Genomic DNA, 26,554 nt, shown 5'->3' on the forward strand with positions numbered 1-26,554 from the left:
CACGCACGCAGCCGTCCTCCTCCTCTGCACGCTGGCCGTACGGTAGGCGCGGAGGGACAAAAAGGAGAAGTCGCTGCCATCAAGGAGCAGAGACTCGGAAACTCGGGTTTTCCCGCCAACGTGTGAATCAGTCAGAGCGAGGCGCGTCAGCGTGCACAAGAGAGGAACCGAGTCACGGCCTTTATGGTCGCAGTTATCACCAAGCATAGTAGTTAGTATTGAACTTGAACAATGTACTATATTGATAATAGAGAAATGTATTAACCTACTATTAATATATTAATAATTGTATAATATATTAGGAATTGAGTCAATGGACATGGAGCCTTTATGGACATAATTATCACTAAGCACAGCAGTTAGTATTAACCTTGCTCAATGTATTATTAATTTACTATCAATATACTATTACTATATTAAAAATATATTATTAATCTAATTAGCCATTAAGTCAATGGACGCCAGGCCTTTATGGCCGTAATTATAAATAAGCATAGCTGTTAGTGTTAACCTTGAACAATGCATGATTAATCTTGTATTAATATATTAATAATAATAATAATATGTTAATCTATACCAATCTATGTGGTCACTGAGAGTTGACACTGACTTGATGGCACTCAATCAATCAATCAATTAGCTATTAAGTCAGTGGACACCAGGCCTTTATGGTTGTAATTATTACTAAGTATAGCTGTCAGTGTTAACATGGAGCAGTATGTTATTAATCACCCTTTTTAGTGAATCTACCAGGCACAGGCAGGTCTGTTGCATTTGATGTTTGTCTCCTCCTTTTGGACCACAACCCAACCTTATCTTAAACAAAAAGTAATTAATTCCAGGTTGTTGTAGGGATCAAAAACCCTGCCTGCTCCCCTAAGCTCACTGGGGGAGATAGTGAGACACTGCCTTTTCCATGGAAGAGGTGTTAACTTAGAAACCTTGTGGGAGATTTCTTCTCCAGGGCGCTTTCCAGACTAGACCCTACAACGGGGTCAGGACAGATCTCGGAAGTGTGCTTCCACACGTCCTGCGTAGTGACACCACAGTCCCTCTGCAGACAGCGGGGTGCCAGTCACATTGCCGATGACTTGTTTTGGATTTAATAGCTGTGATACAGAGCTAGGACATCGTATATCTGGTGTGAAAAAGTTGCTGGTTTTTTCAGGTGGTTAGTTGCTGCGAGACAGCTCCCCCTGCTCTTTACGTTCCGAATGAGACTTGCCGGATGGAGGCATTTTGCTGCTGTTAAGCAGCTAGTCTGGAAAGCGCCCAGGCAAGTGATGCTGCCTCTTGCTCAAACAGCAGTCAAAATTTAGGCCCATTCAGCTTCAGATGTATGTCAGATATCTAAGGCTACACTCTTGCTCATGCTTAGTTGGGAGCAGCCCAATTAAATTCACTGGAACGTATTTCTGAGAAGGAAAAGATACACTGTTGAGCCGGGGTTTCTCAAATGTGGGTCCCCAGAGGCTGTTGGATTACAGCTCCTAGTTGTAGTAGTTGTTGTTTGAGAACTCTGTGTGTTAAACCGATCATCATTGACTCGGGGAAGGATCAGAGCCACTGTGGAGGGGAGGGGCTTCGGCGGGAGATTTTTGTTTTCCCATATCGGATCGACACGGTGGGGGGATCCGGATTAGGAACGTAGCCGGAGCAGAGGATTAGAGCACCCCTCCCTCACGGCTGCCCTGATCTCCAGCACTGCACATCCCTGCTATAGCGGCAGGTGCTATTTTGGGAAGAAAGGTTAAGCTTGTCAGCACTAATGAAGGACTTAACAGAACATCTACTGTAGTTTGAATTATTTATTTAGGGGAATTTATATCCCGTCTTCCCAAGCCTATGAGAGGTCAAGGCAACTCACAGCAAGGATTAGGATCGTTGCGATAGCCATGATTTTTTGTTTGTTTGTTTTAAAGCCATCAAACTGAAAATGAAACGCCGCCAAAAACGAAATCCGGACCCAGAGACCACGCGGAAGCGGAGACTAACTTAATGGTGGTTCTTGGGCAGGAGCGGAATTGTGGTGCCGGAGGTGAGATGCCAGGTGCTGCCTCACGACCCTGGTGGGGGTTAGCCCCTTTCAAAGCTGACCCTTGAAAGGTCTGGTAGTGGCCTGAGGGGCCACCAAAAGGAAGGGAGTGGGTCCCCAGCCTCCTCCTCGTGCTTCTAGCAAAGCTTGTGAAGAGCATCTGAGGTCCCAATTTCCCTCCCTGGCAGCATCTCCAAGAGAGGGCTGGGAGAGAGTCCTGCCCGCAACCTTGGAGCAGCCGCTGCCAGTCGGTGAAGACAATACTGAGCTAGGTGGACCAAGGGTCTGACTCAGTATATGGCAGCTTCCTGTGTTCCTAAATGCAAACCAGGATGGACCCTGCTTAGCAAAGGGGACAATTCAAGCTTGCTACCACAAGACCAGCTCTCCTCCCTATCCATCTGTCCCATGTCTTTGAAGGGTCTGTATCAGATTCACTTTTTAAATGAACCGAGGTATACTCATACACACAAATGCATGTCCCTGTGCACAGGCCTGTGTACACTCGTACAGCATGATATCTGAATCGGGCTCTTACGTAATCACTGCAGTAGACAGCATTGCCTGTGACGAGATCTGCTTTGCCTGCTCCGGCCTCAAGTCATGAATTTTGCTGAAGGAGGAAGTGTCTGACCCATACAGTCCTCGGTTGCCAGATTTGGCTTTTTTAAAGCCAAATTTTGGGTTATAGCCCATTTGACTCACAAGTATACCCCTGAGGTTCTGGCAGTTGCCCAGCAACTCTCCTGTGGTCTTGCATTGACAGGGCTTTTCCAGGGTGATCTTCCTCAGTGATCTTAAGGTAAGTGTGCCGTCAAGTCGATTTCGACTCCTGGCACCCACAGAGCCCTCTGGTTTTTCTTTGGTAGAACACAGGAGGGCTTGACCATTGCCTCTTCCCGCGGAGTCTGAGATGATAATGCCTTTCATTATCTTCCTATATCGCTGCTGCCTGATATAGTAACGGGGGGATTCGAACCAGCAACCTTCTGATTCTTAGTCAAGCATGTCCCTGCTGTGCCATTAGGTGGCTTACAAACCCAGTATTGGCAGGAGGATGACGAGAGGGTGATTGCTTTACTGCACATCCTTTTTGCGTCCTGGTGTGTTGTCCAAAGCGCACTGAGAGATGATTCCCCAGGGGCTAAAAACTGGAGGCCTCCCAGTGCTTGGAGTAAATAGACTGCAGGTGTGTGGATAACGAGCTGCTAATTAGGAAAATGTGGGTTTCAGCAAGAAGGGGACCACAGGGGGTCATCAGGAGGATTGCCATCCGTTTGGAATCGGGCAAATTAGCAGCAGCCTTTGTCTCCCTGTTTGTGCTTTTAAACCCCACCTTTGCCAGCATCTCGAATTGTATGTTGTGTGCAAGCATTGCTGTTATGATCATTTAGTATCACTGAGGCACTTTCAGATACTATTTTGTGTTACTTAAGCCCGGCTTTCCTGGATCAGTCCCAGTTTGGTCCATCTAACTGAGTATTCCAGTGGTCTCCACTAAATAATAATAAACTAGCTGGGCTGGGCGCAGAGCATCTGCGTCTCTAGTTCTCCTCCCACTGCCGTTGTCGCCGTTTTCTCCGGCCTTCACCGCCGTTTTCTTTGCCCACCCGCTGCCGTTTTCTCCCTGCCCATCCGGAGCCGCCGCTTTCCTCTTTTCCTGTTGGCAGTTCACTCGCAAACTCTTGCGAGAGCTGCCACACACGAGATTAGTGACGGGTACGCCTAAGAGAGATATAGATATAGATAATTTTAATAACTTTGCTAGCCGCCCCATAACAAATTGTTCTCTGGATGGCTCACAACACAACATTAAGGCATCCAATATCACCCCTGCTAACATCACCCCTACTATCTGAGCAAAGAGGCACCTTTTTAAAAGGTGTAATTCTCCTTATTGAGCAGGAGGAGAGCAACTGGCCCTGTCCATCCCCAACACAGCATCCCTCCAGTGGCTGTTGCTATTGTCTATCTTATGTTTCTTTTTAAATTGTGAGCCCTTTGGGGACCATGAGCCATTTTATTTGTCTGTTTGTTTTATATCTATGTAAACCTGTTTGGGAACTTTCGTTGAAAAGTGGTATATAAATATTCATCGTATCTGTATTCCAATAAAAACGCATGAAGCACAACAAATCACAACACACCAGGAAAAAGAAATAGAGCATGATAATATAATGCAACTGTAAAACTTTTTTTTAAATCAATTTTTAAAATCAAGCTTAAAAAGCCTAAGTGAACAGAAAGGTCTTTACCAGGTGGTCTACAAGAACGCCGTGATAGTGCCAGGGACCACTTGGGCAAAAAACCTTCTGTGGTGAGATCCATTTCCCACGGCGCTGATCTCTGCTTTTCTCCGTGTTGGGAGGGCCCTCTCAGAAAGACGGAGCCCCCTCTTAAGAGATACTTCCCAGCACTCTGGACGCACACCTTCCAAGATGTTGCAGAGACTCAAGAGGGCCCTGTTCCCCTTCAAGGAGCCCTTAGGGTTGATGGGGCCCCCACGGGCCCCTGGACCTTACTGTGAAGCGCACTGTTCCTGTGGCTAAATGCCCACTTGCCTGTGTTTGGGAAGGAAGCCCATGAGCAGGATGTGAAGGCCACAGCAACACACGGCCTGTTTCAGAGACGGCCCTTCCACGAGGCGAGGCAGCCGCCTTAGGCAGCAGGTTAGAGGGGCACCAGTAAGATGTCCTCCTGTCCCCTGCTTGAAAATGAGGGAAGGCGGGAACATGTCATCAGTTCTTTTATTTATGGTCAATGACCAAACAGAACAGCACCTGAACAGCAAGTCCACAATTACAAATCGGAAACCAAATAAAATAAATTTAAACCCCCGTTTGCAAGCATCTTATTTTGCACGCCGCAGCACAAAAACATGCAGTTCTGTAAGTAGTCTCCTCTTGACGATCCGCTAGACCGGGTGGAATTTGGTGCCCTGGCTCAAGGGAACAGATGCCTTGATCTACCACTGGCCTGCTCGTCTCTAGTATCTGCTGTTCAGAGGTAGACTTAGGCATTCTTGTGGTAGCAAGCGTGGATGGTGCCTTTTGCTAAGCAGGTTTGCCTTGGTTTGCATTTGGGCGGGTGACTACATGTGAGCACTGTAATATATTATGAGATGAGGCCATTGCTCAGTGGCAGAGTGTCTGCTTTGCATGCAGAAGGTTCCTAGCTCCCTCCCTGGCAGCATCTCCAAGTAGGGCTGAGAGAGACTCCTGCCTGCAACCTTGGAAAAGCTGCTGCCAGTCTGGGTAGACAATACTGAGCTCGATAGACCAATCTTCTGACTCAGTCTGTGGCAGCTTCCTATGTTCCAACATTCGCGAGAGGCAACATATGCCACTCGGCACAACTCGCCCCACAAAAGAAGCAAGGCCCTTGTGATTGCAAAGAGAAGCCGGAGCCAGATGTGGGTGCCATGCCAGGTTAAGTCCAGAAGCCAGAGGGGTGTCCGAACAGTATTTTCAGCAGGTAAATGGCAGAGGTTAGAGCACTCTGGGGTGTCCTTAGCCCTTCCTGGTGGCTAGTGCAGGCAGAGAAACTAAAGCAAAGAGAAATGATGCAGGTGCGGAATTCCAGTTTTCTCGGTGCAGAACTGGGGCCGCTTTGGCACAGAGTCTTGACATTTTGTTTTAAAGCACATATAGCCCTGGAGGTGAGAGTGGCCCAAATTGACTGTCAGCAGCTTCTCCTGGCATGGAGATGTAGGCCTAGAGGAAAGCCGCATCTGCCATGACGCTGCTAAAGGCACAGGAGCCCTGCCAGGGGGGAAGAGCTGGCAACCTGACTCTCCCCAGGCAGTGAACAGGTGCTCTTTCATTTCCACCTGGACTTCCACCCCAGTGGGGAGGCATCAGGTGTTACGTGGCTCTTCCATTCTGCCTTGCTACAACACTTGATCATTGTTGTTGTTTTTTAAATAAAAAACTAATTAACTTTTTCAGCCGTTAAGTCAGTGTTATTGCCTTTGTTTTGAACAGTGAAGAAACACCGTTTCTTAAGGAAGTCGTGGGGAGACGAGATGCCTTCTGGGACTGCCCTGGGCCGCAGGAGTCCACCCAGGGACGCTCCTTCTATGAGGCAAGGTGAGGGTTCCCGCCCCCCGCCGGGCTGCAAATTATTTGCTCTGCTGTCCCCAGTTTTAAGGGGCGGTGGGGGCCAGGGAGGGAAGCATTTGGTGTCCTGCCTCAGTCACACAGAGGTCTTGAGCTGACACCGAGGACCCCGAGGACCATAAATAAATGCATGCATCTACTCAGAAGCTCTCGACTTGATGAGCTAGTGGGATTGTGCATAAATCATGTCATTTTTTCTTACATTAGTAATTTTTTGGATTGAAGTAAATGAATAAATATTGCTCTCTGTCAGGTTTGTTTGGGGTCTTTTGCAAGATGTTCTGTTCCCTCCAAATAAACGTTTTTTGAAACTTACAAGCATAATTATAATACAGTTTTGATCAAAGGTGTTTTAAGAAACCATTTTGGATGCATTCCATCATGAGAATATAGGAAGCTGCCATATACTGAGTCAGACCCTTGGTCCATCTAGCTCTGTATTGTCTTCACAGACTGGCAGCGGCTTCTCCAAGGTTGCAGGCAGGAGTCTCTCTCAGCCCCATCTTGGAGATGCTGCCAGGGAGGGAACTGGGAACCTTCTACTCTTCCCAGAGCAGCTCCATCCCCTGAGGGGAAGATCTTACAGTGCTCACACTTCTAGTCTTCCATTCAAATACATAGGAACAAAGGAAGCTGCCATATACTGAGTCAGACTCTTGGTCTATCTACCTCAGAATTGTCTTCACAGACTGGTAGCGGCTTCTCCAAGGCTGCAGGCAGAAATCTCTCTCAGCCACATCTTGGAGATGCTGCCAGGGAGCGAACTTGGAACCTTCTGCTCTTCCCAGAGTGGCTCCTTCCCCTGAGGGGAATCTCTTGCAGTGCCCACACTTCTAGTCTCCCATTCATATGCAGCCAGGGCAGACCCTGCTTAGCTAGGGGACAAGTCATGCTGGCTACCACCAGACCAGCTCTCCTCTCATTTCCCTGTGTCTCTTTCAGCTGCTGTAATTTGGAATCTGAGGTTTTCTATCCTGGCCAGAGTTAGAACCCATGGCAAATATTTTAAGACATAGTTACAAATAAGCTGTTTAGCAGAGGCAAACACAAGGCCAAGAGACGTGAGAGCAGATTGTAGCCAGTTATGTGCCTTATTGCCTCAGTTACAGCCAGCATCTGTAACCCAAAGCATAGGAAGCTGCCTTATACCATGTCAGACCATGTAGCTCAGTGTTGTCTTCCCAGACTGGCAGCAGCTTCTCCCAGGTTTCAGGCAGGAGTCTTTCCCAGCCCTACCTGGAGATGCGGCCAGGGATTTAACCTGGGACCTTCTGCATGCAAAGCAGATGAGCTTCCACCCCATCCCCTAAGGAAAATATCTTAAAGAGCTCACACTTAGTCAGCCATCCAAATGCAAACAAAGGTCCCCTTTGCTAAGCAGCACCAGCAACAACAAATATTTATATACCGCTTTTCAACAAAAGTTTCCAAAGCGGTTTACATAGAGATATGATAAATAAATAAGATGGATCCCTGTTGCCAAAGGGCTCACAATCTAAGACAAAACATAAGACAGACACCAGCAACAATCACTGGAGGGATGCTGTGCTGGGGGTGGATAAGGTCAGTTACTCTCCCCTGCTAAATAAAGAGAATCACCACGTTAAAAAGGTGCCTCTTTGCTCAGTTAGCACAATTCATGCTCGCTACCACAAGATCCCCACTGGTATGTTTCCCAGACTATGGAAAACACCTATATTGGGCAGCAGCAATATAGGAAGATGCTGAAAGGCATCATCATCTCATATTGCACGGGAGGAGGCCATGGTCAACCCCTCCTGTATTCTACCAAAGACAAGCACAGGGCTCTGTGGGCGCCAGGAGTTGACACCGACTCAATGGCACACTTTACCTTTTTACCACAAGATCGGCTTTCTTCCCGTCCCTCCCTTCCAACAATAAGCGGTATCTTTTGCCTGATAAACGGCAAATCTTGCATTTCCTATAACAACATCTCTATTGAGGTTGTGGTCAAATTCAAGATGCAGGTGTCTCACCCATTCAACATGATTAGTTGACAGTCCTAGTTTCTAAGGAAAGGTTGTGTGCAAGGCCACAGAATCAAAGACCAGCGGGTAGAGGCAGGCACAATGGAGATAATAAAGGAAAGCAGAGAGTGCCTTCTTCCAAGATCATCTGGGCAGGTCCAGCTGTGGTAACCACTGGCTTGTTGGTTTGCAACCCCAAACCGGGCCTTCTCGGGGGTTGCCCCAGGTTACCACCACAGGACTGGTTCTCCACACTCCACACATACCCCTATTTAAAAATAAATAAATACATACATACAAAGCTCCAAGTCAATAGGTGCATTTTGAGCCCTAGAATTATACAGCCTCTATTGTAGATTTCTATCCAACCATAACCCAACCACTTGGCCTTCTACAATGTCTGTGCAGTGACCATGCTATCTGAACCCACTCCGGCTCCATTTAATGCTTCACTAGTATTTTGATGCAGTGGGGAAATGACTTGTTTTTCAAGCCAGAGGTTGCCGGTTCGAATCCCCGCTGGTATGTTCCCCAGAAACACCTCTATCAGGCAGCAGCAATCTAGGAAGATGCTGAAAGGCATCATCTCATACTGTGTGGGAGGAGGCAATGGTCAACCCCTCCTGTATTCTCCCAAAGACAACCACAGGGCTCTGGAGTCACCACGAGTCAACACCAACTCGAGGGCACACTTTGCCTTTATTTCTTTTTAAGAAATGTAAAGTGGGTCATAGTGTGCCCACCCAGAAATGCAAACCCACCCCCCGCCACGTTGTATATGGTGCTGCCACAGGTAACCAACATCGTAGGAAGTTGCCTTGTCAGACCCTTGGTCCATCTATGCTGAGTTGCAGCAGCTCTCCAAAGTTTCAGACTCAGGGGTCTTTGCCAGCCCTACCTGGAGATGCTGCCAGGGAGTGAACCTGATACCTTCTGCATGCAAGGAGGTGCTCTACCATTAATTAATTAAAATAATGTTTTTAAATTGTTGTTATATTGTTTTTTAATTTGTTTTAGCTCTTTACTGTTTTAGTGGTGTGTTTTAATTGTAAACCGCCCTGAGCCATTTTGGAAGGGCCGTATAAAAATCACATACATACATACATACATAAAATAATTAAAACTACGGCCCCACCCCCAAAGGGGAATCTCTTACAGTGCTCACATATAATCACCCATCCAAATGCAAACCAGGGCAGACCCTGCTTAGGAAAGGGGACAAATTGTGCTTGTTACTACCACAAGACCCTCACAGTACCCTTTTCTACAGCATCACAGAGGCCTTTCCTGAGAAAGACATCCTACTTCTTTATCATTTAATTATTGTATTTATAGACTTCCTCCTATAAAATCTTTCGGTAATTTACAATTAAAACCTGACAATTAAAATCTTAAGTCATATAAAACAAATTAAAACCACCAATAAAACTTTGAAACAGTATAAATTAAAAGCCTGCCAAAAAAAAGAGTTGCTTGAAAACAGCCAGAGATGATTTCATTTGGGGACTTGTTCCAGAGAAGGCCCAGTTTTGGGTTGCAACCCAATGAATTGGTGGTTACCACTGCTGGACCTGCCTTGATGATCGTAACCTGGCTTTTAAGCATCTCACCCGGATTGCTTAGCCCACTCAGATTCACCTGGATTTCAGGTTTCTTTCTTTCTTTTTTTAAAGCTAAGCTTTACCTTAAAGCTAAAGCTTTACCTTTAAGAGAGGAGAGCTGGTCTTGTGGTAGCAAGCATGACTTGTCCCCTTAGCTAAGCAGGGTCCACCCTGGTTGCATATGAAAAGGAGACTAGAAGTGTGAGCACTGGAAGATATTCCCCCCTCAGGGGATGGAGCCGCTCTGGGAAGAGCAGAAGGTTCCCATTTCCCTCCCTGGCAGCATCTCCAAGACAGGGCTGAGAGAGATTCCTGCCTGCAACCTTGGAGAAGCCGCTGCCAGTCTGTGTAGACAATCCTAAGCTAGATGGACCAATGGTCTGACTCAGTGTATGGCAGCTTCCTATGTTACTATGTACCAGGGCTGCACAACCCAAATGCCCTAGTGGGCCGGATCCATCCACAGCTTGGAGTGCAGGGGCCGAGGTCAATTTTTAGCATATTATCACATTAAAATTAAAAGTATTGTGGATCTATTCCCCCTGTCAGTGGACCCATAGTTTTACCCAAGGATAGTGGCCAGAGAATAGGTCCTGTCCCTGCTTAATCAGTGGGGCCCCTGGAGTGCATGCCAGCCCCAAACAAATGCCAACTCCTGTCCCCTCCCTAAATTGCCGTTGCTTTCAGGCTGCAATCTTAGGCCTGCTTACATGAAAGTAAGCCTCACTGGGTACCCCATGCAACGTATTTCTGAGAAAACATGCATAGGATGGTGCTGTAAGGCAGTTTCCAGCTCCTATGTTGCTGCTGGATACACAGTAGGCTCGCTGGGAGGGGTTCACTTTCACAAGAACAGTAGTCCCCTGAGGAATGTTGCCTTGTTTGTTATCAGCAGGGGCAGTTGAGAAGAGAGCTTGCTTTTGATGTGAATCACTACCTGCCTACCAGGCTGTGTGTTGTACTGTTTAAGGACTTTCTTGGCTTTACTTTCAATGCGTGCCTACTTAGAAGTAAGCACCATTGATACCTGTCCGATCTTCTCTCAATTAAGCATGTGCAGAGTTGCAGCCTTAATTTAAAAGCTGTGCTTTTTGTTGTTGTTCTATTGCTGCTGTTAATATGTCAAGGAAAATGGTCAGGCAAAGCTGTCTTCCCCAACTATTGTTGATAGATACCCGGAACAAATACAAGTCAATTGGAACGTGCTGCTAGTTTGCAAATGATTTGCAAGCCAATTTACATAACATGTGAAACAGGCACCCGGATTTGGAGAGCCAGAATGTGGCAACCCTATCCTATAAAGCTTTTCAGATGTAAGTGTGCTGTGTGCCTGGATTTTGAACCTGGAAAAAGGTCAACTTTCAGAAGCTTGCAAATGCTGTCTTTGGGATATCAGGATGCTAGACCAACATTTCTTGGGAACTAGTGCCATCTGCTTATGTGCTTCTTACTCTGCTTACTCCCAGGAAAGTGTGCATCTGATTGCAGCCAAGTCATTGAAGGGGGAAAGGTTCACTTGAGAGGAAACGGTTTCAGGAAGTGGGTTTCAGGAAGTGAAGAATTAAGAAGCAATCATGTCTAGAGAGACAGATAACACCGAAAACATCAAACATCTGTTGCTTTGTTTGCTGACTTGAGAGCTGGGGTAGGTGGAATTGACCAGCTCAGTTCAAACTGACAAGATTGCTTGTGAGATTTTGCAGCTGAGATGAAATAAGTATTTTGTGATGATTACTTTTATAGATATGTTTTACAGGGGTAATAGATCAGGATATCTTCTGTAAAGGAATGTTATCAAGGACATGACTTGGAGAATTGGACAGCTCAGCTGTTTGGACATTAATTGCTCCACTTGAAAAAGGCAGTATTTCTCAAAATTTCACCGGGTCAGTGTTGTGGATCCTTATGAACATTAGTTTATGTAGGGTTCTATTATGGTTTTGTGATGTTTTATAGTTCTCTGTGATATATTTATATATGGATGGTTTATTATTGTGCCTCTGGTTATATGCTATATTACATAGTGTCCTTTTGGCTGGATCTTTTGTCATTCGTTTTAATTAAGAAGCAGTGATGTCCAGAGAAACAGGTAACACTGAAAGCATCAAACATTGGTTGCTCTTGTGTGCGGAGGTGAAACTGACCAGCTCGGTTCAAACTGACAGGCTTGCTTATGGGATTTTGCAGCTGAGGTGAAATTGACCAGGAAACTTTCATTTTAGTGCTTTGGTGTGAATGCACTGCTCTGATCTCACACTTTTCTCCAGTTTTGGGAAAATGAGTGAGTCCCCCTCTTTTTTTTTTTTTTTTTTTTTGAGGAGGAGGAGGGATGACATTGCACTGACTACCTCAGTTGAATTTCACGGGCTCCTGTTTTAGCCCATGGGAGTGGTGTTTGGTTTCCCCCTTCCCTCTTTTTTGGAAGACTTTTTTTTAAAAAACCAAACTTCAGTGTCCTTGTGTTACACCCATCTAGTTCAACACCAGGACAAAAGCATTCCTGCCCTTTGGCCTGAACAGTTCTCCTGTTCAAGGAAGTGGGAAGTGTGAAACAGTAGAACCGTGATAAAAATGGTAATGAACACATCTGATTATATTATCATTAAGGAATACTGCTTTCAGCATACTAGTATCATACTAGTTCATGTCTCTTTGGAAATGTTTTAAAATAGTGCTGCATATTAATTGCATGACCCAGTGGCTAAGGGCGGGCTCTGGTAAGACCAGGGCCGGACTGGGGGTACGGAGAGGGCGGTGGAATGTATGTAGGGAGGGTGCCGAGTTTTGAGCATAATTGGTGATTAATGGTGGGAGTTGGGGCGTAGGGGTGCCACGCGGGTAGAGCACACCGGGAATATGCCCTGTTGCCCTGTGGGCCAGTCCGAGCCTGGGTAAGACCCAATCCTCACGGTCTTAACTCAGAAATAGTTTCCATTGCTTTCAGTGGGGCTCTCAGGTATCTTGCAGTACAAGCTTTGGGGACGAAGTCTGTGATTCAAATCTCCCTTGAGCCATGAGCTCACTCCTTAAGGAGAGGGCTAGTCTCAGTTACTTGCAGTAACAGCAGCAGCAATGAAGGCACCACTGAGAGACCTCAAGACCGAGTTGAAGATGGATCATCTTGGAGAGAATCTCTCTGTGTGGTCGCTAAGAGTCGACACTGACTGGATGTCACTCTCAAAGCAGTTTACTTAGAAAAATTGCGGAACTACTTGTGGAATTCTCTGCCACAAGATGTGGTGACAGTCAACAACCTGGATGGTTTGGATAACTTCATGGAGGAGAGGCCTATCAACAGCTACTAGTCGGAGGGCTGTGGGCCACCTCCAGCCTCAAAGGCAGGATGCCTCTGAGTACCAGTTGCAGGGAAGTAACAGTAGGAGGGAGGGCCTGCCCCTTTCAGCTCCTGCCTGTGGCTTCCAGCGGCATCTGGTGGGCCACTGTGTGAAACAGGATGCTGGACTAGATGGGCCTCCTTGGGCCTGATCCAGCAGGGCTCTTCTTGTGTTCTTAAAAATAAGTAATGCATCAGTAAGATAGTCCCCTGACCCCAAAGGGCTCAAAGTCTAAAAAGCAACAGAAGATACCAGGCATGCTGCACTGGGGATGGATAGGGCCAGTTGCTTCTCCCCTGCTAAATAAGAGAATCCCCGCTTTGAAAGGTCTCTTTGCTCAGCTAGCAGGGGGAACATTATAGTTCTGTTAACCAACCATCCTGTGTATAGGCACAATATAAAAAGAGGAGGGTATAAAAAGAGGAGGGGAGGCCAGAGAGAGGAAGCCACGATTCAGTTGGAGGCTTCAGCAGAGACCCCCACCAGCCACAGAAGGGTTCTCCAAAGCCAAAGCCATAGCGCTTCCCCAAGGGGGCCGTCCAGAGCGCTGTGCGAGCAGCCGCCCTAGACCGATCCTTCTGCCCCAGCCAGACTTGGAGGGGCTCCTGTGGGCCGCCGGAAAAAGCCCCCCCCCCCCGCTCCCCGCACACCCCGATGGAGGAAGAGGGAGGGAAACAACGGCCTTTTTGCAAATGTCTGCCCTCCCACAGCTGCCGCCCCGGCGGAGATCCAGGCGGGAGGGGCCTTTCCGCCTGCTGCCGCCTTCCCTTCGTGGGGAGGGAGCACCTTCGAGTCCTCCTCTCCCGACCTGGGCAGCGGCAGCAGCAGCAGCATCGCCCCCTCCCTTCCCTTCCCTCTCTGTCCCCACTGGCGGGGTTGCGCGCGCGCGCAGGGGGGGAGTGAGGGGGGGTCAGCGAGAAAGCGGGCGCGGGGGCTGCTGGGCCTTGTAGTCGCGGCCGGGGCGGAGCGCCTGGGGCCGGCCGGGCGCGCAGACTCGGCTACCCAGCGGGCGGCGCGCCCGGGCGCATGAGCGGCGCGCATCGCTGCAGCCAGCAGCGCATCCCCCCGCCTTGCCTTGGCCAGGAGCAAGCCAAAAAAAAAAAAGGGGGGGGGGGGAAGAGCCAGGGAGGGAGGGGGGCGCCCGAAGAGCCACCGGAGGCGGAGGAGTGGCGGCGGGGGGGGGGGGGCCTGGCCTGGCCCTCCAAACACAGGCACGCAGCAGCAGCAGCAGCAGCAGCAAGACGAGCGGATCGTCGCCCGGCGGCCGGGCCCAGCCAGCGCCTGTAGGTTGCGCCGCCACCGCGGCCGGGAGCAGCAGCAGGCCACGCTTGGGGCGGGGGGGGCCCTCCCCGGAGAGCGCCCCCCCTTTTCCTCCTCCTCCTCCCCCGCGCGCGCTCCGCTCCGCTCCTCGGCCAGGCCGCTGCAGCCGGCCTCTCCCCCGCCGCGCGCCCCGCTTCCTCCGCTGGCAAGAGTGTAACAAAAGGCGCCGCCGCCGCCGCCGCCACCGGGGGGGCCGGATCGCGACTCCCGCCTCGCCCCCTTCCCTGGGGGGGCCGCGATCCTCTTTCTGGGGGGGCACCCGCTCTCCCTCTCGCGCCCCCCCCCCCCCCCGCAAGCCGGCCCCGCGCCCCTGGAGGGAGCCCCCGAGGATGCCCAGCGCGGCGGCGGCGGCGGCAACACTGTTGCTCTCGGACGGGCTGGCGCCGGGGAGAGCGCGGCGGCGGCGGCGGCGTCTTTGTAGCCCCACCAGAGGCGGCGGCGGCGGCAGGCGGGGAAGGAGAGCCGCGCACGACGCGGGAGGGACCCCCGCGCCAGGGTCTCGGTGCTGGCCGGCGGAGGCGGGTCGGAAGCGGGGGGACCGCGTGCCCCGAAGCGGGGTCGCCGCCGGGCGGAAATGCCGCGGGCAGGACGGGCCACTGACGCCGCTCCGGCTCCTCTGGCTGGCAGGCAGGCAGGAGGACAACCGGAGCGGGTTGGGTGTGCTGGGAGACAGTGGGCATCATCGGTGTGTAGACATTTGATTGATTGATTGATTGATTAAGTGATGTCAGGGCGCTGTCGACTCTTAGGGACCACATAGCTAGATGGATGTACTCACACACACATATGTATAGACACACATCATTCATATATATATGTGTGTATATATATATATATATATATATATATATATATATATATATATATATACACACACACACATACAGACATACATATATACATACACACACACATATATACACACACAAAGATAGATAGATAGATGCCGAGTGTGTCTCTCATTTCCCACCTTCTCCTCTCCCCTCTGCCTCTCCCCCTCCTCTTTCGGCCTGGGGCGAAGGAAAAGGAGGACCCCTGGCCGGCCCCCCCCACACCACTCCCCCTGCACAAAGGAGGATCACCCGCGCTGCCCACCTGGGCGCTCTGTTGGGTCTGGAAGGGAGCAACACTGCGGGGCAGGGTGCCATTCAGGTTCTGAGTGGAGATGCTGAGACCCTCTTGGGAGGCCCGTTGAAAGTGACAGGACACGGGGGCCCGATCCTCACGGCTGTGGACACATTGTGGCTGGGGCTGATGGGAGTTTTAGTTTGGCAAGGTTGCCTCCCCCTGATTTAGGCATGAAAGACTGAGCCCGGTGAGAAGAGAGAGTGTGTCGGTTTCAGTGGCACCTGGTCTGGTCGGTTTCCACCCCCTCCTTCCCTTTCCCTTTCCTTCCACACTTTCTCTTTCCGCCTTCCTGTTGCATCTGCAGGGAACTTTCTTGTTGCATGTGGGGATGGCAGAAAGTTTGCAGAGGGACTTATGTGCCCCCCCCACCCCACATAGCCATCTGTCCTGTCGTGCTAAGAGTTGTTGTGACGGCAGCCTGTTCCCTAATGATGCTGGCGCGTCCCCTTTGCGTTCTGTGGAACTTGCTCTCGAGGAGGTATGTTTATGGTTGCTTGTGGTTCCATCCTAGCCATGTTTTCTCAGAAGTGAGCCCCCGCCCGCATTGGCTTCAGTGGGGCTTCTTCTCAAGTGCTGTGGGCACACAGTTGCACTCTGGAGGTCGGGAAACACTTCGTGCATGCTCAGGAACGCTTCCACCTGTTGTTGCTTCGTGTGTTCCAGGGGTCAGTCCTTGCTCAAGTTTGTGTCTCTTTCTCTTGACTTCGTTCCGTTTTTAATGCTTAAGGATTTCAAGTCTGCTGCTCCGAGTGTGTGCAACTTGGGAATAAGTCCTATTGAAAGCAGCGGGATCCAACCCCTTTGGAATTACAGCTGGTGTTGAACTACAACTCCCCTGCCACAGTTTACTGTCGTTCAACAGCAGCTGGCGAGCCGCCCCCTGCTCTAAATGTCCACCGAGAGGACGGGGCCCTGTGTCCTGTTGACTTCAGTGGGATTTCATGCAGGTTCCAAGTACCTTGATTCAAATTTGCACAAGTCTTGAATTCACACAAGTCAAAGCGGCCAAGGGTTTTCCTGAAAGAGACTAACCTGTTGGTCGTAGCAGCAGCTTTTTTGGCCCTGCTTCCTCTTTATCAGATGCATGAAATGTTATCCTCAGTTGGCAGCTCTGTGTGTGTGTGTGTGTGTGTGTGTGTGTGTGTAATATAGTTCACTCACATATGCCTTTGGAAGTAGTTTCTGTGCAAATGTGGTTATAGTTGCAGTCTTGTGAGGTTAGGGGAACAAATGGGTGCAAAAAACACCCCCCCACACACACACACCAATGGGTATGTGTGTACAACTTGGCAAAGAGGCACCTTTTTACATGGTGATACTCTTCATTTAGCAGGGGGAGAGCAACTGGCCCTATCCGACCCCAGCACAGCATCCCTCCAGTGGCCGTGGCTGGTGTCTTGTCTTGTGTTTCTTTTTAGATGGTAATCCCTTTGGGGACAGGGAGCCATCTTATGCTGAGGGATGATAGGTGTTGTAGTCCCACAACCTTTGGGGACCCAAGTTTGGGAACTCCTGATTCACGGAATCTACTTCCTCAGGATGTCGTGGTAGCCACGAGCTTGAGATGCCATGAGAGGGGATTAGATCACTTGGCGGAGGAGAGTTCTGTCGAGGGTGATTAGCCAAGTGGTCGATTTAGAGCCTCCATCTTTGGAGGCCTTATGCCACGGAGTGCCAGTTGCCTGGCTGTAATTGTTGGGTGGGCTGTTGCTTCCTTGAACTGCTTGTGGGATTTCTCGAGGGGTGCAGAATACTAGGCTAGAGAGGGCATATTGACATCATGCACAGGTTACGTTGGACACACAGCAGGATACCTATCTGTGCCTGTCCTTGAGAGGGCCTGCCCCCAGGTTCACTTTTTGAAATGAACGCAGGTGGTGGCACAGCGGGGAAACGCTTGACTAACAAGCGGAAAGTTGCTGGTTCAAATCCCCGTTGCTACTCTATCGGGCAGCAGCGATAAAGGAAGATGCTGACAGGCATAATCTCCTACTGGCCATGGCCAACCCCTCCTGTGTTCTACCAAAGAAAACCACAGGGCTCTGTGGGTGCCAGGAGTCGAAATCGGCTCGACGGCACACTTTACTTTACAGTCATTCACACAAAAACATGTGCGTCCAGCTTGTCTGAATGGGGTTATAGGAGTTTGCTCCATGGCGTAGATCTCTTCATATGGCCCCATAAAAGCGAAACAGTCTGTGCTTCTAGTGGTCCTGGCTGTGCACTCTTAAGTTCAAAAGAAGGACCTTGCTGGATCAGACCAACGTGCTTCTGCTGTTTAGGTTTTTGTTTGCAAAATTCCTCGCTAGCAGAAGCCGGCATAAATATCCAGCACTGTGTAGTAACACCAAGGCGATATTACTGTGGGATGTTGTGCTGTGCTGCAGCCGTCACCACGGTTGTTTAGAGAGAAAGTAGTGTTTATCTAGATAAGTTTCTTTATCTAGAAAGTTATCTAGGGAGAAAGTAGGGTTATCTAGGGAGAATTCGTAGAGGGTTGGTGTCTACGAATCTATAAGGCTGATTTCCAGATGAGCTTGCTTCAGGTTGTCAGAGATAAATCACAGATTCGCAAGCTGTATTGCGGGTTACCTTTTTAAAAAAAACCAATACACTGACTTTGCCCCTCTCAACAGTAGCTGGATGTGTAGAAATCTATCAGGAAGAGCACTGGCCATGATTCCCATGCCAGGAAAAGTTTCACCTGTATAATGACATTGTGTCAGATTCTTGATGCAGTACAAAAAAAAAAGCTAGTAAGGGAGAAGGGGAAAAAAGGTCTTATCTGGTCTATGGGAGGAGAGCTGGTCTTGTGGTCGCAAGCATGAATTGTCCCCTTAGCTAAGCAGGGTCTGCTCTGGTTTGCATTTGAATGGGATACGGTATGTGTGAGCACTGGAAGATATAGATTCCCCTTAAGGGATGGGGCCACTCTGGGAAGAGCACCTGAAACCTTGGAGAAGCCGCTGACAGTCTGTGTACACAACACGAAGCTAGATAGAGGCCTGCTAACTGAGCAAAGAGGCACCTTTTAAAAGTGATGATTCTCTTTGTTGAGCAGGGGGAGAGCAACTGGCCCTCTCCGTCCCTGGCACAGCATCCCTCCAGGGGCTGTTACTGGTGTCTGTCTTTTTTTTTTTTAGATTGTGAGCCCTTTGGGGACAGGGATCCATCTTTATTTATTTTTATTTCTCTGTGTAAACTGCTTTGGGAACTTCTGCTGAAAAGCAGTATATAAATATCTGTCGTTGTTGTTGAAACCTTGGAGAAGCTGCTGCCAGTCTGTGTAGACTGTCCTGAGCTAGACGGACCAATGGTCTGACTCTGCAGCTTCCTATGTTCCTATCTTAGGGTTCCTCGCTGGACTTGGTCAGAGATAATGTGAAGTGCTTTCCAGTTCCTTTCTTTTAGTGTGTGCAAGTCCGAAGAGTCTTCTCCCAGTTCTGCTTAGACAGAACCACTTGTTATAGCTGAATTGTGCGATGTGTTATCCTAACGTGCGTTCCTAACTCATCCTAATGAGAGTTCCAAAACCAACCCAAACCTGAACTCAGGACTCAGTCTCGGATTCAGATTCTGGTTGGGTTTGGAGCTCTTGTTAAGATAACCCAGATTGCTTGGTTTGGCTGCAATAAGCCATTCAGTTTGTCTTGAACCAGAATTGGGAGTAGAGTTCTTCGAATTTAACTGCAAAAAGCGGGGTGTATGCTCCCAAAACTCAGTTGGGCAGCATTGCAGGAAGCCAGAATTTATTCCTTGGGTCCTGTTGCACCTGAACCAGCCCACTGTGTATTCCTGCTGATGTGGACGGAATTTATATCCAGCCGTGAGGTTTGCCTTATTTGCATATCTTAACTTGGGAATGCATCTTAGTTTTTTTTATTTTGTCCATCGAAGTTTGGGCAATCTGTGGATCTCTGTGTTTTTCTCTGCAAAGGAAGCATGCGATCTTAAGCAAAATATATATGATATAAATATGTTGCTGTGCTCGGGAGAGCTGGTCTTGGGGTAGTGAGCATGAATTGTCCCCTTTGCTAAGCAGGGTCCACCCTGGTTTACATTTGAATGGGAGACTACATGTGTGAGCACTGTGAGCTATTCCCCTGAGGGTGAAGTGCAGCTGCATGCTTGCATGCAGAAGGTTCCAAATTCTTACATCTCCACAGCTGGATTATTGCCCGGGTGGGGGAAATTAAATTTCTAATCTAATTTCTAAGTGCAACAGATTCCTGTACTTAGGCAAAGGTTGAACTGGCAAATCTCCACAGGTCTCTTCCAATTCTGAAATCCTGAGGCACGTAGACAGTGTACTCTCTCATTTTTTGTTCATCTGTGTGCGGAATGAGTTTTGTTCTGGGCAGCAGTATCAAGGCACCTGCGTTCAGAGTGGGGCCTTCCTGATTCAACCTGAGCGGGATCTAAAATAAGCGGAGTGGACATCCAAAAATGCTCATGCGCACACCTTGCAGGGAACACTGCACATAGGGAAATGTGTGTGTGTAAGGGCTTGAGGCATTATCTGATACTCAGAGGTCTATGCAGAATGATTCCATTGACCTCGTATGAATATTAGATCTATAAAAAGAGCATGGAACTTCCATGTTCAGGGGTAGGGAGGGACAGGCAATAGGAGAGCACCGTTGCCTTCTTGCCTGGCTTTTGGGCTTCAAGGAGGTAACTGGTGGTAGCTACTGCTACTATGAATATTTATAAAGGTAAAGTGTGCCGTTGAGTCGGTGTCGACTCCCGGCTCCCACAGAGCCCTGTGGTTGTCTTGGGTAGAATACAGGAGGGGTTTCCCATTGCCTCCTCCTGCACAACATGAGATGATGCTTTTCAGCACCTTCCTGTATCGCTGCTGCCCGATATAGTACCAGCGGGGATTCGAACCAGCAACCTTGAAGGGAAACGTTGTCCTCTTTGAGCCCCTGCAACATCTAGGAAGGCGTGCACGGAATTCTGGGGTATGTAGTCCTCCCTTCCCGCCGTGCCGTTGGGAGAGGCCTGCCTCGTCGCTCTTAAAGGGCGCTCTCAGCACTGAGAGAAGCGCGGTACTGTTTGGGGGTCAGCGTGGTGGGAAATGTCTTTTCCATCGAAGGTGTTTTGCCAAAGTGGCCCCCGCTTGAAAAAGAGTGAAGACCCCTCTTCTGCCTTGTTAGCGAGAAGCATAGTGCCAGGGTCTGTGTTTTCTCCCAAGTAACGTCCCGTTGAATCGGGCCTTCCTCCAAGTCGATGCATGGGACTGCAAGCTTTGGATGGCAGCATCTGAGAGCCAGGCTGGGTTCAGACCTGTTCAGGGAGGGCAGGTCTATCAGTGGCTGCTAGTCGGAGGGCTACAGGCTACCTCCAGCCTCAGAGGCAGGATGCAGGGTGGCCACAGCAGGAGGGAGGGCCTGCCCCTTTCAGCTCCTGCCTGTGGGCTCCCCAGAGGCATCTGGGGGACCAAACAGGATGCTGGGATAGATGGGCTTTCTTGGGCCTGATCCAGCAGGGTTGTTCTTATGTTCTTAACCAAAGAAATGGTTGATGTGGCTGCGCAGTCCCGTCTCGCCCCCCTCTTGCAGCTGTTGTGGTTGGCTTTAAACCGCAGCTCCGTGGCTTGCCTGATCCCTGGGGCTGTGCTTTCACCGTGCTTCACAAACCACGATTCAGCCGGCAGTTGAGACCAGTCCAGTCTCTGTTTCGGAGGCTGTTGAAATCGTGGTTTGTGAATCACGCTTCAAGCGGAACTCCAGGTTAGGATTAGCTGCCGTGCTTGGCTATGACCAAGCTGCGATGTCGAGACTGTAGCTCGGCCCTGGAGGTAAGCGAAGGAGCAAGTGTGCAGGCCTGGGCTGCATTTAGGAGCATGGGAAGCTGCCGTATACTGAGTCAGAGCCTTGGTCCATCTCGCTCAGGATTGTCCACACTGACTGGCAGCAACGGCTTCTCCAAGGTTGCAGGCAGGAATCTCTCTCTCAGCCCTATCTTGGAGATGCTGCCAGGGAGGGAACTGGGGACCTTCTGCTCTTCCCAGAGCGGCCCCATCCACAGTTGCAATTTATTGTGGCTGGGGATGCTGGGAGTTGTAGTTCAGCAACATCTAGATCAGGGATTCTCAACGTTGGGTCCCCAGATGTTATTGGACTTCAGCGCCCATAATCCCCAACCCAAGGCCACTTGATCCCTGATCTAGAGGAACCCTGTTTGGTAATTACTGCCCTGGGGTGGGGTGGGGGGTGGATCTATTCCAGTGCTCACACATGTAGTCTCCCATTCAAATGCAAACCAGGGTGGACCCTGCTTAGCAAAGGGGACAGTTCCTGTGGAAGTGAGCATGAATGGTCCCCTCTGCTAAACTGGATCTGCCTTGGTTGGCTTTGGTTGTGTGACCGCGTGTGAATGGTGTGAGATATTCTCCCTAGGGCAGGATATCTTAACTTTGGGCCCTCAGATGTTGTTGGACTACAACTCCCTTCATCCCCAGCATTGCCTTCGTGACTGGGGATGATGGGAGTTGTAGTCCAACAACATAGGGGCCCAAAGTTAAGAAACCCTGCCCTAGGGGATGGGGCCTGCAGCTCAGGGGCGGGGCGTCTGCTTTGCAATCGGGAGGTCCCCAAAAGATGGCAGCATCTCCAGGTAGGGTTGAGAAAGTCTCCAAAACCTGAGCGAACTGCTGCCAGTCAGTGTAGACAATACTAGGCTAGATGGAGCAATGGTCTGACTAGGCAGAAGGCCGCTTCCTAGATTTCTCCTTCCAAAGGGAATAAGGATGCATGGGATTTCCATGACCTTTTGGAAGGAGCCAGCGTCCCCTCTAGCAGGGGTTCCCAGATGTTGTTGACTACGACTCCCAGAATCCCCAGCTGCAATGGGAGTTGTAGCCAACAACATCTGGGAACCCCTGTTAGAAGGAATGTTGGAAGGAACCAGGGCTTTTTAGTGGGCATCCCTTGTCATTCGTTGTAGTACATTCCCTAGAGCATCTGCTTTGCATGCAGAAGGTTCCAAGGAGAGCTGGTGTGGTGGTAGCCAGTATGGGTCGTCCCCTTTGCTAAGCAGGGTCTGCTCAGCTTTGCATTTGAATGGGAGACTACATCTGAACGTGTGTGTGTGTGTGCGCGCAGTCCATCAGAGGCTTGGCATTCTGGGAGGGGAGCTGGCTTTGTGGTAGCAAGCATGACTGGTCCCCTTTGCTAAGCAGGGCCCACCCTGGTTTGCATCTGGATGGGAGACTACATGTGTAAGCACTGGAAGGTCTTCCTCTCAGGGGATGGAGCCGTTCTGGGAAGAACAGAAGGTTCCAAGTTCCCTCCCTGGCAGCATCTCCAAGAGAGGGCTGAGAGAGACGCCTGCCTGTAACCACGGAGAAGCCGCTGCCAGCCTGTGTAGACAACACTGAGCTAGATGGACCAAGGCTCTGACGAGGTAGAAAGCTGCTTCCATGGGTCCCCAGAGGTGTTTGGACTACCAGCCCCATCATCTCCTACCTTTGGCCATTGTGGCTAGGGATGGTGGGCGTTGTAGTCCAGCAGTATCTGGGGATTCAAGGTTGAGAACTCCTGTCCTATGTGAATGCCAAGATCTATTTATTTTTATTATTCTCTTTTAAAAAAAGAAACGTAGCAAATATCCTCAAAATAAGAATCTTGCTGGCGAGAAAACTCTCACTGGTTCTACTGAAAAGGCCCAAGTGCTTGCTGATTCGCTGGCTTCTGTGAAATGTCACAATTGCACACCCACATCACAAAACGTTTCTCACGGTTACTATTTGCGGCCTGGAGAACGGAAAGGTGTGTCTTGGTGTTTTTTGGCGGGGGGCTTTTGCATGGATGCAGCGGTGACCCGTTTTCTGAAACCAAATTTTTCTTAAATTGAAGTGCTTCCACGGCTGCTTCTGCAGATGCTTCAAAGGTAGAGAAACCGTGAACGTCTGGTTTGTCTGTTATATGCAGATCACAGGATTTGTGCAGCCGAGTACAGGAGTTAGTGGGTTAAGACACAAAATCAGGGCTGGATCCAGTTTTCCATGGGGCCCTCCGCACCGAGAGGGTGTCTCTCTTTCAAACGTTTCCCACACCGATTTGCCTGTAGATGGTTTGGGAAGTGTGTTCAGTAGGGTTACTAATTCTGATTGGAGCTATTCTTGGAGAATAAGAACAACCCCTAACAGCCTTCATAAGAACAGCCCTGCTGGATCAGGCCCAAGAAGGCCCATCTAGTCCAGCATCCTGTTGCCCACAGTGGCCCACCAGATGCCTATGGGGAGCCCACAGGCAAGAGGTGAAGGCAGGCCCTCTCTGTTCCTGCTGTTGCTCCCCTGCAACTGGTACTCAGAGGCATCCTGCCTCTGAGGCTGGAGGTAGCCTATAGCCACCAGACTAGTAGCCATTGGTAGACCTCTCCTCCATGAATTTGTCTTTCAAAGCCATCCAAGCCCTTTCAAAGCCATCCAAGCTGGGGACCATCACCACATCCCGTGGCAGATAAGTCCATCGATTAATTCTGCGCTGTGTGAAAAAGTACTTTTTGTTGGTCCTCAGTTTCTTGGCCATCAGTTTCATGGGATGACCCCCGGTTGATGAACAGGGACTTTATCCCATGTTACCTTCACAATTTCCTCCTATTGTGCCTGTTGATGAGATGGGTGGCTAAAGTGAGATTTGAATCCAGATAAGCCATTTTTTGAAGTCTTATTTGATATCAATCAATCAATCAATCAAACAAACAAATAAATAAGAACAGCCCTGTTTAACCAGTCCCAAGGAGGCCTATCTAATCCAGCATCCTGTTTCACATGGTGGCCCACCACGTGCCTCTGAGAAGCCCACAGGCAAGAGGGTGAGGGCAGGCCCCCTCTCCTGTTGCTCCCTGGCGAATGGGATTCGGAGCCGTCCTGCCTTTGGAGCTGGAGGTGGCTTATAGCCATCAGGACTAGTAGCCATTGACAAATCAGTGGCTACATGTGAGCACTGTCTGGGGCCGTAGCTCAGTGGCTTTCCATGCAGGAGGTCCCAGGTTCGCTCCCTGGCAGCATCTCCTGGTAGGGCTGGGAGAGAGTCCTGCCTGAAGCCCCGGAGAACTTGCTACCAGTCAGTGAAGACTACTGAGTTCGGTGGACCAAGGGTCTGATTCAGTATGACACCGGTTCCTAGGTTCCTGCAATATTTTTTGTGGTGGCACCCCCATGGTGGAATGCCCTTCCTAGAGGCTTCCGCTTGGCCCCCACTCATCTCTTTTTTCGGCAGTAGTCCAAGCTCTTGTGGCTTCCTCTTCCTAATTGAGCAAAGAGGCACCTTTAAGAAGTGGTGATTCTCTTGTATTGAGCAGGGAGAGAGCAACTGGCCCTATCCATCCCCAGCACAGCCGTGGCTGGTGTCTTATCTTATGTTTCTTTTTTCGATTGTGACTTCGATTTGGGGATAGGGAGCTATCTTTCTTCATAGCTATGTCAACCGCTTTGGGAACTTGGTTAGAAAGCGGTATATGAATAGCCATCGTATTTCTATTCCCACCATTCTATTGCTCAAATTAGGTCCCCCCCCAGCTGTTTTTGGACTACAACTCCCATAGTCCCCAGCCACAGTGGCCAGGGATTATGGGAGTTGTAGGCCAACATCTGCAGGAGGGCCAAAGTTGATTAGCCCTGTTATACAGTTGGAGCCTTCTGGCTCTCAACAATCCCGTATTTTAGCAAAACATGCTTTCGTCATTGGAGTTCCTTTCCTCCTCCAGAGATGTAACTGATGAATAATCTGTTTGGATTTCCCCACCGCTCTTTCTTTGAGGAGCCAGAAGGGTCAAGCGAGTCTGTGCTCTTGGTGGTAGAGATGTTCCTTGTGTCCTTCCCTGTTTTGCAAGCTGACACTTTCTCCTCTCCTCCTCCCTTCCCAGGCTGCATGGCCGGTCCCTGGGAATGGGATGTCCATCCCATTCAGGGATCGTAGAAGAAGAAGGAGGAGGAGGCCGGCTCTTTCCCAGCCCCGGCTGTTTCCGCCGCTGTCGCCGTGACCACAAGTGAGACGCAGAGGCCGGGGAAAATGTCCACCGTCACTTCGGCCATCCAGGCTCCCCAGGGCCCCATCAACCCGCCTCCTCCGGAGGTCACCAATCCCAGCAAGCCAGGGAGGAAGACAAATCAGCTCCAGTACATGCAGAATGTGGTGGTGAAGACCTTGTGGAAGCACCAGTTTGCTTGGCCTTTCTACCAGCCGGTGGATGCCATTAAGCTGAATCTGCCGGTGAGTAACAGTAGCCTCCCTTGGGAGGAAGCTGCTCCACTCCCCAGACCCACGATGCCCTTTTTGGGGGGTGAGAAAATTTGATAAACACTCCCTGACCTGACTATATATTTGGGTGTTATCAATATACTGATGACGCCCAAACCTATTTCTCCATGTCAACCTCATCAGGAGAAGGCATAACCTCCCTAGATGCCTGCCTGGAGGCAGTAATGGGCTGGATGAGGGATAACAAGCCGAGGCTGAATCCAGATAAGACGGAGGTACTTATTGTGTAGGGTCAAAACTCAGGAGACGATTTTGATCTGTCGATTCTGGATGGGGTCACGCTCCACCAGAAGGAACAGATACGCAGTCTGGGATCCAATGCTTCTGGATCCGATGCCTCTGGATCTGAACCTCTCCTGGTGTCCCAGGTTGAGGCGGTGGCCAGAGGTGCTTTTTATTACCTCCGGCTGATACTCCAGCTGTGTCCATTTCTTGAGATGAACAAGAAACGACCTCAGAATGGTGGTACAGCTGCTGATAACCTCTAGGCTGGATTACTGCAATGCGCTCTCTGCGGGGCTGCCTTTGTACGTAGTCCGGAAACTGCCATTGGTTCAGAACACAGCAGCCAGGTTGGTCTCTGGGTCATCTAAGAGAGACCATATCACTCCTGTGAAGGAATTGCACTGGCTGCCGATACCTTTCCGGGCAAAATACAAGGTGCTGGTCATTACCTATAAAGCCCTCAACAGCTTAGGCCCTGGGTATTTAAGAGAACATCTTCTTCGCCATGAGCCCCACCGCCCATTGAGGTCGTC

At 49.8% G+C, this 26,554-nt stretch overlaps 1 protein-coding gene across 7 annotated transcripts in view; it reads left to right on the plus strand.

The window, feature by feature from the left end:
* The first annotated feature begins 37 nt into the window (after window positions 1–37).
* The window catches only part of BRD3 (bromodomain containing 3), a 58,077-nt gene continuing 31,560 nt past the window's right edge, over window positions 38–26,554 (plus strand). For 2 of the 7 annotated variants that reach the window (XM_053282183.1, XM_053282188.1), the window contains exons 1-5: window positions 38–211; window positions 1,923–2,038; window positions 6,019–6,123; window positions 11,209–11,387; window positions 25,402–25,748. In XM_053282183.1, the coding sequence (XP_053138158.1) occupies window positions 25,548–25,748 (201 nt within the window). In that variant the 5' untranslated portion in view covers window positions 38–211; window positions 1,923–2,038; window positions 6,019–6,123; window positions 11,209–11,387; window positions 25,402–25,547. Of the gene's footprint in view, window positions 212–1,922; window positions 2,039–6,018; window positions 6,124–11,208; window positions 11,388–14,225; window positions 14,361–23,271; window positions 23,422–25,401; window positions 25,749–26,554 lie in introns of those variants that run through there. The other 5 variants (XM_053282189.1, XM_053282184.1, XM_053282187.1 and 2 more) reach the window with 5 other exon arrangements.

Source organism: Hemicordylus capensis, chromosome 17 (assembly GCF_027244095.1).
Source record: "Hemicordylus capensis ecotype Gifberg chromosome 17, rHemCap1.1.pri, whole genome shotgun sequence".
Lineage (NCBI taxonomy): Eukaryota > Metazoa > Chordata > Lepidosauria > Squamata > Cordylidae > Hemicordylus > Hemicordylus capensis.